Source organism: Falco punctatus, assembly GCF_963210335.1.
Source record: "Falco punctatus genome assembly, chromosome: 19".
NCBI lineage: Eukaryota > Metazoa > Chordata > Aves > Falconiformes > Falconidae > Falco > Falco punctatus.
The window spans coordinates 2,524,806-2,541,291 of record NC_137599.1 but is presented as its reverse complement, the minus strand read 5'-3'; the positions used below and the strand labels follow the sequence as shown (position 1 = coordinate 2,541,291).

General features: G+C 40.2%; 1 protein-coding gene across 11 annotated transcripts in view; it reads left to right on the top strand.

Moving 5' to 3' along the window:
• The window catches only part of IKZF3 (IKAROS family zinc finger 3), a 37,958-nt gene that overhangs the window by 17,947 nt on the left and 3,525 nt on the right, over positions 1–16,486 (top strand). For 6 of the 11 annotated variants that reach the window (XM_080369330.1, XM_080369325.1, XM_080369327.1 and 3 more), the window contains 4 exons: positions 1,946–2,206; positions 2,897–3,064; positions 4,747–4,863; positions 11,648–11,764. In XM_080369330.1, the coding sequence (XP_080225456.1) occupies positions 1,946–2,206; positions 2,897–3,064; positions 4,747–4,863; positions 11,648–11,764 (663 nt within the window). The remainder of the gene's footprint in view (positions 1–1,945; positions 2,207–2,896; positions 3,065–4,746; positions 4,864–11,647; positions 11,765–16,486) is intronic. The other 5 variants (XM_080369332.1, XM_080369331.1, XM_080369329.1 and 2 more) reach the window with 5 other exon arrangements.

Below are 16,486 nucleotides of genomic sequence, written 5' to 3'. Positions count from 1 at the left end.
ATGCACCCTTGCTCCCTCAGTCATGAAGTTGGCAGCAGAAGGTACTTGCGGAGGAAAACCTGTTTCAGTGAAACTAGGAATCCCTGGGATGTGAAGCAGAACTAGTATCAAAGCAGGTGCAGAGAAAAATGGCCCGTTTGTAGGTGAATCTAGAGCTCCCTGTGACCCTCTGAGCAAACAGCCAAACCTGTGTGAGCTCTTCTGGGACCAGGGCAGTCAGTCCCAAACTGACTGAGTCCCCAAACTAAAAAATTTTCAGGATAGGGGGATAAAACCATACAATATGCAGGAAAAAAGCACCATCCTTCTGTGTGTATCATCATCTAGGGAGAGCACCAAGGGAAATCTTGGAGTTTTCCACCCTACCCTGTGGATGCTTGCATAGGATGAAGAAATTACCACCCACCTGTTTCTTCCACCTCCCTTCAACCCAAAGATTGATAGATTGGCTGGGCTTCATAAAACATTTAGGATAGAGGAGTGATTTTATCACTAAAATATAGTTGAGAACTTTGACTTCATGAAAGCATTGGTTGCCAGATCTTCATTTTTCAGTGCTGCTTTTATGTTGCCACCTCATTTTCACTGTCACCCATTGTTTGTTCTTGGCATTTGATGTGGTTTATTACTCAGAACCAGAGCTAATACATATTCAGCAGTCCAAGTTCTGTACTTTGGAGAAAGGACAAGTGATTAAGTGCCATATTTAACTGTCTAACCCTCAGTTTGAGAGAGGAGCAGGTGGCCAGGAGAAGAATACTTTCAAACAGGAAACTGTGTTTTATCTCTTGGTGCTTTTCTTCACTTGGTAGCTTGAGGCATAACTCAAGTTTCAGCCATAGCCTAGCTCTGGTCTAGATGGAAAAGCAGAAAAAATCTGTCCTGTCAATTAGTAAAGATTTTAATGCAAGTGCCAGTAATGCTGGAGTTAATAGTGGAAAAGAAATTCAGCAATGTAAGTTTGGAATCGTCAGCTGTTCATATAGTGTGACCAATCTGCTTATATTTTTACATGGGAGCATTATTGTTAGTAAATATTTAGTAAATTTTTATAGTTAGTAAATTATTAGCTACTTGTTACATTGTCCTCTTGTCGTGAAATTGCATTTATTTAAGGCAATGTCTTTGGTTTTCTCGGGACATGGCTACAGGTTCAGGAACCTGTTGAGAGGCCACGGATGCTGATCTTTATGAGTCTTTGGGTTCTTTGCCACATACTCGTGATACGGCTTTGGACAAATCTTTTAACATTTCTGAATACATTAATTGATTTCTTTACCCTGCTTCTGCTAGTTTTACTCACACAGTAACCTTATGGTACAGGTATCAATATTATTGGATGCTCCTCACACATTTGAGATGTTTGGATAAAAATTGTAATTTGCAGGTAAAAATTAGGATTGTTTATTAGGCCTAACTCATGAGAATCTGTACCATGGGAGCATTGGAACTCTTACACTGGGTCAGACTATTTCTTAGGCCTGTTTCAAGCACCAGAGGTTCCACAGGAAGATAGAAGTAACCTTTTTAATTTGTGTTTTTCTATAGTTCCAATGTGCGGGAACAGCCTGAGACACCAATTTCTGTAGGCTAAGTGTGAGCTGTAGGAATGAGTATTTTCTTACAAATCCTGAATAGCACCCTGTAATTGCAGAAGTTTGTACTGTATTATACTTTAATAATGTGTAGAAGGAAATTATCCATCAAAGGTAATTAACAGGCAGGTCAGTATTTTTAAAGGTTATCTCACTGTGAGTATCATTAAGTGTACATGACCCATGAAGATTCATATCTTAATGGCATTTTTTCATCTTTGGATGTTCAAGTAAAACATTCAGGGAGATTGGTAATGTAATTTTATGTAATCTTTGAGTTTTTTTCCTAAGATCCTTCATAGTGCCTAAGATGAGCATCTTTTCATCTTTTTGCTTTGTTTTACCTGCAGATGATGTGGTTAAAGTGAAAGCTGAATACAGTGAAAGAGAGGAGAATGCTTTAAATTCAGAACATATGGAAACCCCAGAAGAATCTGAAATGCCTTACACCTATCCCAGAGAATATAATGAATATGAAAGCATAAAACTGGAAAGACATTCTGGCTCATATGACAACATCAGGCCAGCTAGTGGAAAAATGAATTGTGATATCTGTGGATTAGCCTGCATTAGCCTCAATGTCTTGATGGTTCATAAGCGTAGCCACACTGGTAAATATCCCTATATTATTCTTGTAAGAGATGAATACTGAAAGGATAGTAATTTGTAAGCTAGACTACTTATTTTAAAAAAGGATACCAAAACCAGGATTTCCTTGTTCTGCCCTTGACGCCACGTGTGATCTCTAGCAAGTTACTCACTTTTCTGTGCCTCATTTACCCACCTTTCTTACTGTCAGGACTGACTATTAGTAAAAGCATCTTTGTGAGGCATTTTAAGAATTTTGGATGAAAGGCACTATGTAATTTCAGTATTTCAGGCACAAAACACAAGTTAGATTGGTTTTGTGCCGCCATTTCCAGTCTGTATCTGTATTTCTCTTTGTGCTATAATTTGGCAACAAGCCAGTGAGCATCTTGGGTTTTGACCTGCAGTAAGATGAGACTTTTTTTTTTGCTTTTTCTAAAAATTGCTAGCTTGTTGGAATCATCCTCCTCCAGAACACTTATTTTCATGGAAAAACCGTACAGTGTTTTCTATAGTTGTATATATGTTACAAGAAGCTCTGACACCAGAGCTGCATGTAACTCCCACTGAAGTCAACGGAAGGGCTGTGTGTGTTTCTGTAGAAATAAATTGATCCAGTATCTCATTCTTTCCTTTTCCAAAAAGGAAAGGGTATGAAGACAGCATGATACCCACGTAACCATTAAATGTCCTTTTTTGTATGTCATTTTAAGGTGAACGGCCATTCCAGTGTAATCAGTGCGGAGCTTCCTTTACTCAGAAGGGTAACCTCCTCCGCCACATTAAACTACATACGGGGGAAAAACCTTTTAAATGTCATCTTTGCAGTTATGCCTGCCAAAGGAGGGATGCGCTAACAGGTCACTTAAGGACACATTCTGGTAAGTGACTTCAAAGACACTTCATGTGTTTTAGACATGTGTCACTAGGACACTAGGTGTGAAAAAGAGTCAGCCAAGTTCGCTCAGCTGGGCTAGTTCTGAACAGTGGGCAGATAGCAGCGACCACTCACTCTGCCTGCTGTGCTGATGGAACCATCTCCGGGCTCAGCTCCACTCTTAATGCAGAAAGAGGCCACAGGGAAACCCGCTGTCACAGCTGTGTGCTGTGAGGAACAGCCAGCCTCAATGCCTGCTTGAACAAAATAACTCCTTGGTGTTTTCAAATGAGTGGAGCTAGCTGTGCCAGCAAGCTCTGAATTTGAGGAGTAGCGTGAAGACATGCTTTGCTGGGACTCCCGGTCCTACCCTGAGCTGTTAGGCTCTAGAAGCATAATCCAGGACAGCACGACTATCGCCAGTGAACACCTCACTGTTGTGTAGTGCCTTTCATCTGAATGTCTTAACATACTCAACAAAGACCGGTGTTTTTTCTCAAGCCTGGTAGGGTTTTCCATCCATTTTACAGATGGGAGAAATGAAGGCACAGAGCTGATGTGACTTGAATAGCAAGCCAGGTATAAATTAATTAATCATAGTTCCCCCAGTTCTGTAAGAGCCAGGTTGTGCTTACTCTTTTGATTTGTGTATATCCTGTGTTATACAGCAGCCTAGAGAGAAAATACTTATTCTAAATGATAGATGTTATCTCTGCACTGCACTTTACAGAAAAAAAAAAAAAGTACAAACTCACAAAGAATCAAAGTTAAAAATGAGATTACCTGACATGGATAAATGAGATTCTGATTTAATCAAGAACCGTCACAGTGGTGGTGATTGTCCCCCACCAGCACAATGCTAAAAACATCATGCTTCAAACACATCATGTAGTTATTGTAAGTGAAGTTTTCAAGAGCTGGCTTATTAAACAGTATAAAGAAAGCCTCTTCAAGTGAATCACGTAAAGAAGCCAACAATTGCATTAGCAGTAGGGAGTGTGGTCTCGCTGCACATCATACAATGCAAGGCTAGTTATATTTGCTCTCTCCAGGGATGATATTTTACCGGGGTGTGTTAGAGGATGTCTGTTCACAAAACAAGAATGAGGTACTTTAGGAAGTGCTTCCCGTCCTTGTGTATAAGGTGCTGGGAAAGGCTGTGTGGATATCTTAGTTAAATGAATTTGAACCATAGTTTTCTTTTCCATAAATGCCTTTGGAAAATAAATGAGCCTCAGATATGGTTTGGGTTTGGTTTCATCAGTTTCATGAAATCCTTGAAAAAATTCTGTAGAGACAGGACCTAGGTCAGAAGGTTAGGACAGTTGCAGTCCTGGTTTAGTAGCATTAGAGTTGGCCTTCCCTAGGGAAGTTACACCAAGACCAGTTGTCAGCTGCAGCAGGGCGGTAGGAACCTGAGCTCCTGGGAACAGTGTCCAGTTATAAGTCCTCTTCTTTTCTGGTGCTGAGCTCAGGGGATGAAGAGGAACTCTGTGTGTCTGGTGGGCTTCACCCTTACATAACCCCAACTTTGTGATGATTACAGTGCTCATAAACTTAACAGAAATGTAAAGCATTCTCCATGAGCTGAAGATATGCTATTAGTAACTATATACTTCAATGTCAGGGAGACGGTGTTTTAGTAGTCTCTTGTAGTTATTTTATCCTGCACTCTTATTTTTCTAGTGGAGAAGCCATACAAATGTGAGTTTTGTGGAAGGAGCTACAAGCAAAGGAGCTCATTAGAGGAGCACAAGGAGCGGTGCCGTACTTATTTGCAGAACGCTGGCATGTGCGAGGCTGGTGAGTTTATCACATTACAGTGGTTTTGGTTTTTTGGTTCATTACAGTGCTTAAAAAAGGGCATCTGGTAAGCTGTTAATGCACAGCCTGAGAAGTTTTTACTACAGCCATTTTCTGTAACCTAAAGGGCTGTAACATCTTATAAAAGGGTCTGGTTTAATGCATCCCTCAGGCAACTAGTTAAAGAATGCTTTTATTTTAATCACTTTTTTATTTCACAGTTACTTTGAATAAAACATCTAAAATACCTTGTACGCTGCATTTCTGTAGGTGACACAGTAAGTTAAATTATTCCTACATTAATGCTATTATGTGGCTTATTTTATTGAAAGAGTTGATGCCTGTGGTGGTTGACAACAGTTCTTCACACATCTCAGCCTGTTTGACGCTTCTTTTTCTTTAGAATGAAAACTGTTAGTCAGCTTTGTTAGAATTTGCAGAAGTTTTAGTGACGTGGATCTAGGGCATGGAAATGGGATGGTATCCTGAAGATCACTGATAGATCAGCTTAGGAGGTAGTGAGAGATGAGGGACTTCTTTTAAGTGTAGAGTTGTCTTTGGAAAAGACTGAAGGTAAAAGGTATCAAAACGTAGTTTTTCTTATTTTCCTTTTCACGGTGTCAGTGCTGCAGTTCTGAAAATACTTTAGTGAAAAATGACTGCTGTAATCTTTGAGCCTGCTTTGCCTGAATATTTCAAATCCTAAAATGAACTTGTGTGATATAAGTCCCACAATACACCAGTAAGTCAGGAAAGAATTACTTTTCCCATTCAAAGCCAGGGAGTGGCTATGACCTCCCCAAGGAGAATACAACTAATCTATAGCAGAGCTGAGTCTACAGGTTCAGCATTTGGGTTCCCATTTTTTTGCTCTTCAGCCTTAAAAAAACAGCCAAACAATAGAAACATAGAATCGTAGAACAGTGTGGGTTGGAAGAGGTCTTAAAGAGTATCTAGTCCACCGCCCTGCCATGGGCAGGGACACCTTCCACTCACCCAGGTTGCTCCAAGCCCTGTCCAACCTGGCCTTGAACACTGCCAGGGATGGAGCACCCACAGCTTCTCTGGGCAGCCTGTTCCAATGCCTCACCACCCTCATAGATAAGGATTTCTTTCTAATATTGCATCTGAATCTCCTCTCTTTCAGTTTAAAGCCTTTCCCCCTTGTCCTGTCACTACATGCCCTTGTACAAAGTCCCTCTCCAGCTTTCCTGTCGGCCCCTTTAGGTACTGGAAGGCTGCTCTGAGGTCTCCCTGGAGCCTCCTCTTCTCCGGGCTGAACAACCCAGCTCTCTCAGCCTGTCCTCACAGGAGAGGGGCTCCAGCCCTCTGAGCATCAATAACTTTAAGGAGCTTCCTAGTTTTGATTGTGAATTTCAGATAGAATTTTCTTTAAAAGGAAAAAAGTTAAACTGAGTTTTCAGAGAAGAAAACTAAAATGTAAAAATACACTTAAAGAGACAGCAGTGTTTACCAAGGCCCTTTGATAATGAAAAAAAATAATAATTTTATTCAGTGTTATGCTTATCAAGCAAAGATTCTGCAGGCATCATCCCAAGCTGGGCCTGAAAAATGGTGTGAAGGCCCCTTGATGATGATGACTCTGTGGGGACCAAAGTCCTGACTCTGTGCAGAGCGAGGAGGCTGGTGTATCAGGCTTTATGACACATGCACACACAAAAAACCGCCATGAAGAAGCAATGATTTAACAAAGTTAGAGTTTTATAGTTTTCCGTGGGCTATCATCTTTTCAGCAAATGACATGTTTTTTAGAGCATTAGTAAAAGTAAATGGTTATCAGAACATCAGCAAGTTTTGGTTTTCATGAGAACCCATACTTATTGTAACTGTGGTTTTATGTTACAGTACATACTCCCATGATGGCAATCACTCTGAGATGTCCACCATGTGAAAATGGAAAACATGATACCTACTATAGATTTCTGCTTTTAAATGATTCTCATGGTTTATATTCATTTCAGAATAGCAATATTTCACTTATCCAGAATCTGCTATGTAGTACTTACTGCAGTAGTACAGCATGCGTTAAATTGGTCACAGAGGAAATGTAAATTTCCAGTATGACACGATGTGGCTGTACCCTATGCCTTTAAGACCTTTGCACTTTTAAAAGTCTTGCAGTGTTTTTGGTGGAGTAGTAAGTTTTATGAAAAACAGGAACTCCAATCTTGCTGAGGCATTTCCATTCGGTTCTCTGATATCAGCACTATGTTAGATGACAAAATCAGAGAGAGGGAAGGCTGGAAAGGACCTCAGGAGATCAGTTAGTGCATTCAATTTGCTTTTTTCCCCTGAAGTGTAGCATTTTGCATTTGCATTTAGTGAATGTTGTTTTTTTGATTTCTGACCATTTTCCTACTTATCCGCATCGCTTTGAATTTTGATACTTTCCTGAAGTCCTTGCAACCTTCTCATATGGAACCATCTTTAAGCACAAGTGTGCTCTACGTGCCATCATCCAATAATCAGTTAAAATACTGAAAAGCATCAGGACTGTAGTAACCGTTCTGGCTGCTTTTTATACAACGTTTGCATGTTCCAAATGTAGCAGCCTGGAAATATTTCTGAAAGAAAGATTTTATGCAACAATGTTGTTAGCACATTGCTCAGTCCCTGATAACAATCTCTGGTCATGTCGCTCTCATTGCACAGTAACTCACCTCTCTTCCATTCTCCATTATTTAGTGACCACACAGAGATGCTACAGGAAGCAATGCCTCTAATTTGAGCTCTGCTTTGTACTTCAGGGTTTTGTGAACAAGGCCTGCATGTTCTAAAAATTATACTGATGTTGACAGTGTGACAAAAACCACACTATGGAAACAATTCAGTACAGGCTGAATGATTGTGTGTTCATGCTGTGGGCTGGAAGGAGAGCATCCACTCTGTATGTCTACACAATGACATAATGGCTGGGTGACAGCACTGTTTTAGAGAGGTGGCTTGCCACCCAGTGATTACAAGGAAACATAAGCACTCATTCATAAGGTCTAAACCACAATTTTTCTTCTGGAAGTGCTTTATAAATGTAAGATCACCACTGAGGTGTAACACACCGCCGAGGGTGGCCGTAGTACTTGGAAGCACCACAGAGAGATTTCAGGCGGTGGTCAGGGAAGGCTGTAACTGGTCGCTGGTGTTAATTGTGTAGGAGGTGGTGACCCGAGTTTGAACGTGGTCAGGACATTAGAGCTAAACCTCATCCTGCCCCTGTGTGAAAATACCACTGTTAGGAGCTTGGCTTTCCATGTAATTCCAGAGGCACGTGTGAGAGCACCGAGCAGATCTGAACAAGAAGGGAAAAGGGTGATTTATTTGATCTGCAAGGTTTCTTTTAGCGTCCTGAGGGTTTTAGTTCTTTTCTGGCCGAGCAGTTGAACCATCAGAGGTATTTAGCTTGCAGGACATTTCAAGATCACAGTCTGAAATAGGTTAAGTGCTTTGGAAGTCTAGATTTTCTTTATGACTGTGTGTTATTTCACAATATAACTTTCAGTGAAGCACTTGACCATTTCTGTCAGTCCAGCCTGAAATTTATTTTTAGATATGTGTTATAGTTAGATAATTAGTTCTTTATACTAACGTCACAATGTGCAGTGCAATCATCTAGTGGATAAGGTAATTGAAGAGGGAGACAGGGCATGATTATTTCTTTCTGTTTGAGAAGTCTTTGGAGAATTTTTAGCAATTAAAAAACCACATTTCCTAAATACTAAATATTATTCTTAGATTGTTTAATAAGTGATCCAGAAGAAAGAGGTGGGTGAGCTAATTTTAAGTTAGCTTTTGGATAGAGAGCAGTGTTGTGGGAGAGAATCAAGTGCAACCACCTTTGTCTCAATGGGAGCAGATAGTGTTTCCCTAAGGCTGTATTATGGAGACATTGTCAAAGACCTTCTGTGGCACATAGAGATTTTTTTTTTTCTTTGGGAAAAAATGGCCGTTAGTAAGGAGTAGAAAATCTTCATGTGAAAGAAAAGACCCTCAGCATTAAAATGAAATGGCAGGCAGACAGCAAGCTGAAAGATTGATAGTTACAGATGTCCCAGAACATACTATATAGGTCAATAGTTACTGTCTTTTCAGCAATCTCTTCTGAGTGAAGACTATTGTTACCTCTGCAGGAAGCCACTTGTCTGCCCTCTTGACACTAATTTAATAAAGTTCCCTTGTTAGCACATAAATAACACTGACAAGACAAGTAGTCACTGATACACTGTATGCAGCTTCCAGTGTGTTTCTAGGGCTGGCTGAGGACTTACACAAATTTCACTCTGAGTTCTCTCAGAAGATAGAGAAAAAGATTCTGAAAATGTGAAATTAAAGCTTTAATAGAACAAAAGTACAACCCATGAAGTTAAAGATTGAGAAAAAGAGGAACTAGAAGAACAAAATAAGAAAAATGAAGAAATGGTAGGGATCATGGAGCTGCTTTTATGACATGGATGAAGTGCATTTTCTTTCTTTTTTTCTTCTTTACAACATAAATTTTTTAATATAGAACACTGTTTGTATTATCTTGTTCTGGGTAATTGTGGGTTGCTGGGGTTTTAACATTTAAATTACTATTGTTAATGACTTGTGCAGTGATCCTGTCAAGATTTCAAGCTTTCTGGGTCGGGAGTAGTTCAAACCTCAAACAGCAGTTATGTAAAGAAAATATAAAAAGCTCAGATATTCCAGTTTTAGGAGCATGAGAGTTAAACAGAAGTTCTGAAATTAAAAATCTTGTAACATTATTCTCAAGAATTAACTAGAGCTTCTGGCCAAAATCCAAATGGATGGTGATGTTCTGCCTGTAACTTTCCCTTATAGTTTCAACTTAACCTGATCTTTTGTCTCGCTTTATGTAAAGTGCTATGTAGTGTCTTGGTAGCTCATGCTGGAAGCAGGTGCACTTTAGCAGTTGATTAATATATTTATGCAAGTCTCTCCACACACTAGAGTAATTTGGAATAAAAGTCAGACTGGAAAAGCAGTATGTTATTACCTTGAAGGCATCGTGTATGCATGCCCTCTGTGGGCCTGGTTATCATGTATATCATGGAGTTACAGCCTGAAGAGACAGGAGTAAGGTAGTGCTGAGCTGAGCCCTATTATCCCATCCATCCTGAGTCATATTTGTAGCTAGTATTTGTGGCATTGAGTACTTATGAAGCACTTTACATCTTCAAAATGCTGAAAAACATTAACAAATAGTTCTGGCTGAGGTTTGGTGAGTCATGGTTGGTGCTGTCTGACTCATATGATAGCAATAACAGCAATAATAAACAAGTAAGGAGTGACTGACTTTGAAATTTATAGGGAAATGTTGCATACTAGGCTATGGAAGGATGATACTGCATTTTTATCACTTGTACTTAGCAAACTGCAATTTAAGTCCAATAGTTAATAAAATTGCGTTTAGCAGGACTGAAGTGATACCCAAGTGCTTGTATCGTTTTCCTCTGACATTACTTCTCCCTTGTGTAGATTATGCTTCATGTATTAGGTATACTAGTGTAATAGTATAATAACACAGCAGCCAGGATTCTTTCACGGTGAAATATGACCTTTTATATTACCTTGGGAAAATAAATTACCCTTCCTTGTCTTCGTTTTCCTCTACTCCGATTCCAACTCTTAAAGGCATGGGCAGTCTCTTAAAACATGTCTAGTTTTCATCACAGTGGTTCCTAACACTGAAACTGTTTGTGCTACTTTTTAATATAAAAGTACCACTAACTGGTACTTGGGTCTTCAGGCGAGAGCAGCCTTTTTGGGGGAAGCTGCAGCAGTTATGTTCAGTATTAGTCTGGCAGTAGCGATATGAGGTGGCAGTCCTTCAGCTTGGCTGATCCAGCTCAAAAGCCTGTGCAGCCTCCATGAGGTGAGAGCGAGCAGCAGTTTCCGTGAAATGGTGGGCACTGGTTAGCCTGGCTAAAGGAGAACTGTGGAAAATGGTAAGATCCTTAAAACAGTCAGTGGCCCAGTCTCAAGGAAGTGATCATAAGGCACGTGTACTTTTTCTAAAAGTAGAAATTCTGGAGGGTGTAATAACCTTTAAAACACCTAATGCTAATGCTTACAAATGTGCCAGAGAGAAAACACTCTTCATTAGTTTTAGCTGTAGCATTTCAGAAAAAAAAATAAAGTGGTAATGACACCTGGGAAAAAAATGAGTTAAAGCGAGTGTTGAAAGGTTGTATTATTTTGATTTTAGTGGAACATTGATATTATTTCATACAAGTTTCTCAGTGATTAGTTAAGAAGGCATTGATGTATGGCTGATACCTAAAAAAGCATAGCAAGAGGACCGAATGTCTTACAGTGAAGTTTTGAAGCAGTGTGTCGGTCTGCAGGTGTCACACCGTCTTACTCAGAATAAAAAAGAAAGGCTAACAGAGGTTGTATCTCCATCTACATTTTGTAACCAACCCTTCCAGCCAGTTTATTTTACACTTCCTCTTGCTAATGAAGGTATTGGTTTTGTATGGTTTATGCTCTCCTTGCATGAGCTCAGGACTGCAAAATTTTGTCTGTTTCTGTGCTTGGTTCCACTGACCGCAACTGGTCCCCAAGGGCGCAAAGAGCAAGAACGACAGAAACAGCAAAACAAGTTTACATCAGATCTCCAAACTGTTTCCTCCCAGTTAGTGTGGCAAACTCCGGAGATTAAACCATTCATCTCTTCCTTTTTTTTTTTTTCCTTTTCACCTACGTGTTTTTTGTTTTGTTTTGTTTTTTCTTTTCTTTTTTTTCCTTTTCACATTTTCCAAACTAGCAAGCGTGGAGGCAAGGCACATCAAGGCAGAGATGGGGAGTGAAAGAGCCCTTGTGCTGGACAGGCTAGCAAGCAACGTGGCAAAGCGAAAAAGCTCAATGCCTCAGAAATTTATTGGTAAGAACAAAAAACCTTTTCATGTGCAACAGCTAAATATGTGCAAGTTGTTAACCTGTAGTACAATGCCTCTGCTTATTTTAAATATCCTTCTCAAGTTTATAATCTAATACAAAAGAATATAAATAAAGTAACTTTGATTATTCTGACATGGGTTTAGTGATTTGTTGTAGGGGCTTGATTGAAATAAAAAGAATATATTCTGTTAGATACTTAAACTGGATGGAAGCTACTATTGTGCTTTTTGTCTATTTGTGTAGGCAATTTACAAATACATTTTTATGAGCTTCCATGTGTTGTTTTCTGTACCTGTGCATTTGAAATGTTCTCTGCTAGGTCCTTTACAGGAAAAGAACAGGAAGGCTTCATGCTGTTAAGAGCTGAGAGCTCTTTCTAGTCAGCAGGAGCTGAAGATACTTGCAGGATGCATGTGTGGAATAAGGCCTAAAGACAGAAAAGGATTGGATTTCTGTTAGTCATCCTGCTGAATTTGAATATGATTTAAAAATATCAAATCCTTTCTTGTGGTAATTTAAGCAACAAGGTGTTTCCATAGCATTTTCTTTGCATTTAATTTTATATGATCAGAGTTTTGCATGCTGGGGATCTTAAATACTAGTTCAGCAGGTTCTGTGTTTGCAGCGAACGCCTGATCCTCTTGGCTAGTCTTATTTCATTAACTTGCCTTTTAAGAAAATAAAAGGCAACTCTTGTGTCCCGAGTACAGACCTTAGTCAGCAGTTCTGTAATATTAGTACCAGTAATGCAGTAATGCCTGATTTGTTATATTCTCTATGGTTATATGAAGTACTGAGTGCTTATTTTTCTTAATAGAAACTTTACCTTCAGCCAGGGGGCCTGTGTGGTGGCTGATGTTCACACACATGACTGGGGAGGGGAGAAGCGTGGGGCTGAGGGTGCAGGCAGGATCAGCTGCCGTCAGACTGACCCACCTGGCAGAGGGATGTTCTGAGGAGCTGTTCTCGAACGTCTGGGGCTAAGGGCCAAGCTTAGGTAAGGGTATGGTGCTAAATCCAGAGACAGAGATATATATAAAAGCAACTTAATTTTTGAAGGTAATGTAGCTCTTGCGGGATTTGGTGGGTAGCACTGAACTTTCAGCTATGAAAACTGGTAACTTTTCTTTAGATATCTTAGTATAGCTTTAAAAAGGTCACTTTTTTATACAGGAGTGAAGTTAACACCAGCACACTCTATCTGAGTGCCTTCGGGTACTTAATATTGAAACTGTTGACTATGGGACTTAGACATTACATGTCGTGCTGTGATTCAAAAAGTAATACTAATGCAAATGTTTTTGAAAATCTTTAGCTTCCCTTTTTTTTAGCACTGAGACCAGCTTTACCCAATTCAATCTCTATGTATTTTCTTAAACATAACCTGCAGCAGATTGCAACCTGCTTGAAGTTAAGTACTAGTGTTTTTCTGATTTGTTTTACCAGCGTACTAGTTACCGTACGGAAAAGATCCTTGTTTGATTTGTGATTGAGCTCAGCAATGTGGTCTGCTGATGGCATGAACTGGTGCTGCATCATGCAAGGGGTTCTGTGGAGAAGCTGGAGGACCCAGGGCAGTTCACCTCAAAGAACAAAATAACTGTTTTCTGAAGCTTGCTGGTTTTTCTAGAACCTACGCGATTGGCATGTTCTTGTTAAGTAATACGTGAAAAAATTGGTCTCTTTTATCCCTGGGAAGTATGTTGGCGAGAGCAGTCTGTCCGACCTTGATTTGACTTTTGTGACTTTCTGAACGCTATGCGTAGGAGTGCAAATCTGCCAGGACAGCTTTGCAATTTCTTGGGAAACGGTGCTCTCAGAACGGGTGCTGATTTTTCATTTTGTCAGGAAGAAGGAATAGAGAAGTATACTAACAAGGCATCTTTGTTTGGCTCATTTTTGTGAATGAAGTCTATTGATCAGAAAAAAAAAAATCCCTTTATTATTATTTGAGGGCTCTACAGAGGTTCATACAAGCACCAGGAGTCTCACCCAGGCTATTTTGCACATTTTCGTCGTCAGTAGCTACCTCATGTGCACAAGTCTGAAGTCTCAAATGAGGACACAAATCAGCAGGCCGTATACTTGACTCTTAACCTCTGCACTAGGCCCCTCTTCAAAGCCTTCTCCTACAAAGAGTTTGTCCTCAGCTTTTCCTTCAGTTATGAAGGAACAAGGATTTAAGTGGAAGTTTATGATTCTGTGTTTTCTGTTTTGCTGTGGATTTCTGTTTTGCATGTATATGGGCCAAAGGTACAAACCCTGGCTTTTTGTACTTCCTTGTTTGATTAATGAACAGATAGTTAGCAAAAAAAAAAAAAAATTAAAAATAGCCCAGCAGAGCAGATCAGTACCTGTGCTGGTGGTACTTCACTGCTGTACAAAACAGTCAGGGGGCTGTATCTTCAGTCAAAGCGCAGTCAATGCATTTCTGCCAGTTTACACCAGCTGAGCATCTTGACCCACAGACTTCTATTTCTTCCTTTTTAAAAACAAGTTCTCCCTGAAACTGGGAGTAAAAAATATATTTCTCATAGTGGTAAAAGTGCTCATGCGGTTCTGACACAGTCGCAAACACCATTGTCCCTCTGTGTGTGCAAAGTCAAGTGAGAAATGACTGCTTTGGTTAGCACAGTGGCAGGAAACAGGCTCACTCCCTCTTTCCAGTGTCCACACCTCATCAGGTTGCAAAAATCTACGTACATTTCAGAGTAGGTGAAGCAGCACTGAGCAGCACATGAGTATGTGTCATACGCTATGGCTCGTGTGTGAATTCTGAAGGGGAAAGATTTTGCATTTCACTGAGGCAAACAAATGAAGAAAAAAAAAAAAAGAGGAAAGATGCTCTGCTAACCAGTGGCTGTTTTGTACGTGAATACTAAAGAACCTGTAAGTTTAATTCAAAGGTTTTTGGTAACTTTGTGGTGCTTTGCCTGGTGCAAACAGTAGCTTAACTCAGAATAATTTATTACATTGTCCTGCTGGCTACAGCAACAGAACATCAACTGCTTTTGGCACAGTCCATCTTACTCATCCCTCAGTCCCCATATACTCCTTTCCCTTTTTCTAAACCCTTGATACCAACTTTCTCCTGACTGCTGTTGTCATTTTTGGGTGAAGCACTGATCTGGCTTTTTTGGCTCTTTCCATGGAAAGGTTTTCTGTATTTAAGGGGAAACAAAAAATCAAGAGTGCCCCTGCTCTGCCTCCATTCAGCTTGGTTGTGATGTGGTGCTATAGCTTGATGTTCTGGGTATCTGATTAGCACTTTCTGTGGTGCTTTCAGGCAGATTCAGCCTACCTAAATATAGGGATCTTACTGAGGAATTAAAATCAGACGTGTGCTTGCCTTGGGGTGCCTGCTGAGACAGTTGGGGGCGGGAGGAGAGAGAGAAGCCATTCTTTATGTAAAGCCTTTTCCTCCCAAAGTATCTTAGAAATGTCGCGGTCTGGTTTACAGCCTGATTTCTTGCCCTCTTGTAGAAGGCTGCATCTGATGTGCCGTGGCCTTTTAAAAGAGCATGGCAACGTGACACGTTAATGTCTGTCAGAAGAGCATGTGGGTATTTGCATTTCATTTGGTGGAACTGGTAATTTAAGGGAGGCAGAATGGGTTATTGCGGGGATTTTAAAAAGCCACCAGGATGGTGGAATAGCAGAACACTGCGAGAGCCTCAGTGATCATACGTTAGGTTTTTGAAGTCTTACCTTATAACAGTGAAGCCTAACCCAAAATTTGTAGGGAATACTGTCTGTCTTTGCTTTTGTTGCCTTTTTTAAATTTCAAACTTGTTCACATCTTTTTCACTTGCCTGGAGCTGGGTTTATGAGTCATACAAATGTGCTATATCGCTTTGTTTCCTTCTGTGTGAAGCTGGATAGCAAGTTTTGTTGAGGGTTGGAAGCAGTTACACTCTTGTGGTTCGCTAACCTTTTTGAGTGTTTTATAAGAGAAACGTGAGCTCCTGGTTTTCTGCCTCTGCAGTGAAACCTAATGAGTTTCATATACATTGAGTCATGGTGTTGACAGGTGACTGATAAACATCTGCACTATTCAAGTTACTGTAACTAGAAGATTAGTGGATCTGATGTTTGCAAGTCACTCGCACATGAAACATTTGGTCTGGTCCATTTTTTTTTTTTTTTAAAGCTATGAACGATTGTCTGTTTTCTGTAACCACAGAATTCAGTTACTTTTTTTCTACACGTTCACCAAAAGAGTGACTTTAGTCCTTTTGGGGTGCAGTTGTATTTCTTCCTTGCACCTGACATGGGGAAAACTTGTTGCAGTGTTCTGCCCAGCCCACCTTCCGCTGCCTTAGTTCTTGCTAGAAAAGGTGTGAGCAGAATTTCAGGTACACTCTCTTCGTTCTCCTCCTGTTCTGTCTAGGCTAGAGTTTTCAAAGCCCCACCGTGCAGAGAGAGGAGCTCATTTCACTCCTCTTTCACTAGCTCCCTGTCAAGTGATCCTAAATATGTTCTTCTATACATCTATACACAGCTGCCAGCGTTCGATTATCTGAAAACCTGTGTAAAGTTCAAAGAAACCAGGCTTAGTGCGGAGAAAGCTGTAGTTGGCAGAGGACAGTGGGGAAAATTGACTTCAGTGGCCAAGGATGTATAAAAGAGGATTCTATCAGACGGGTAAAAATAGTGAAGAGTGTATTCAATCTTGGCCGGCACTTGTCTTCACTTTTTCTGTCCA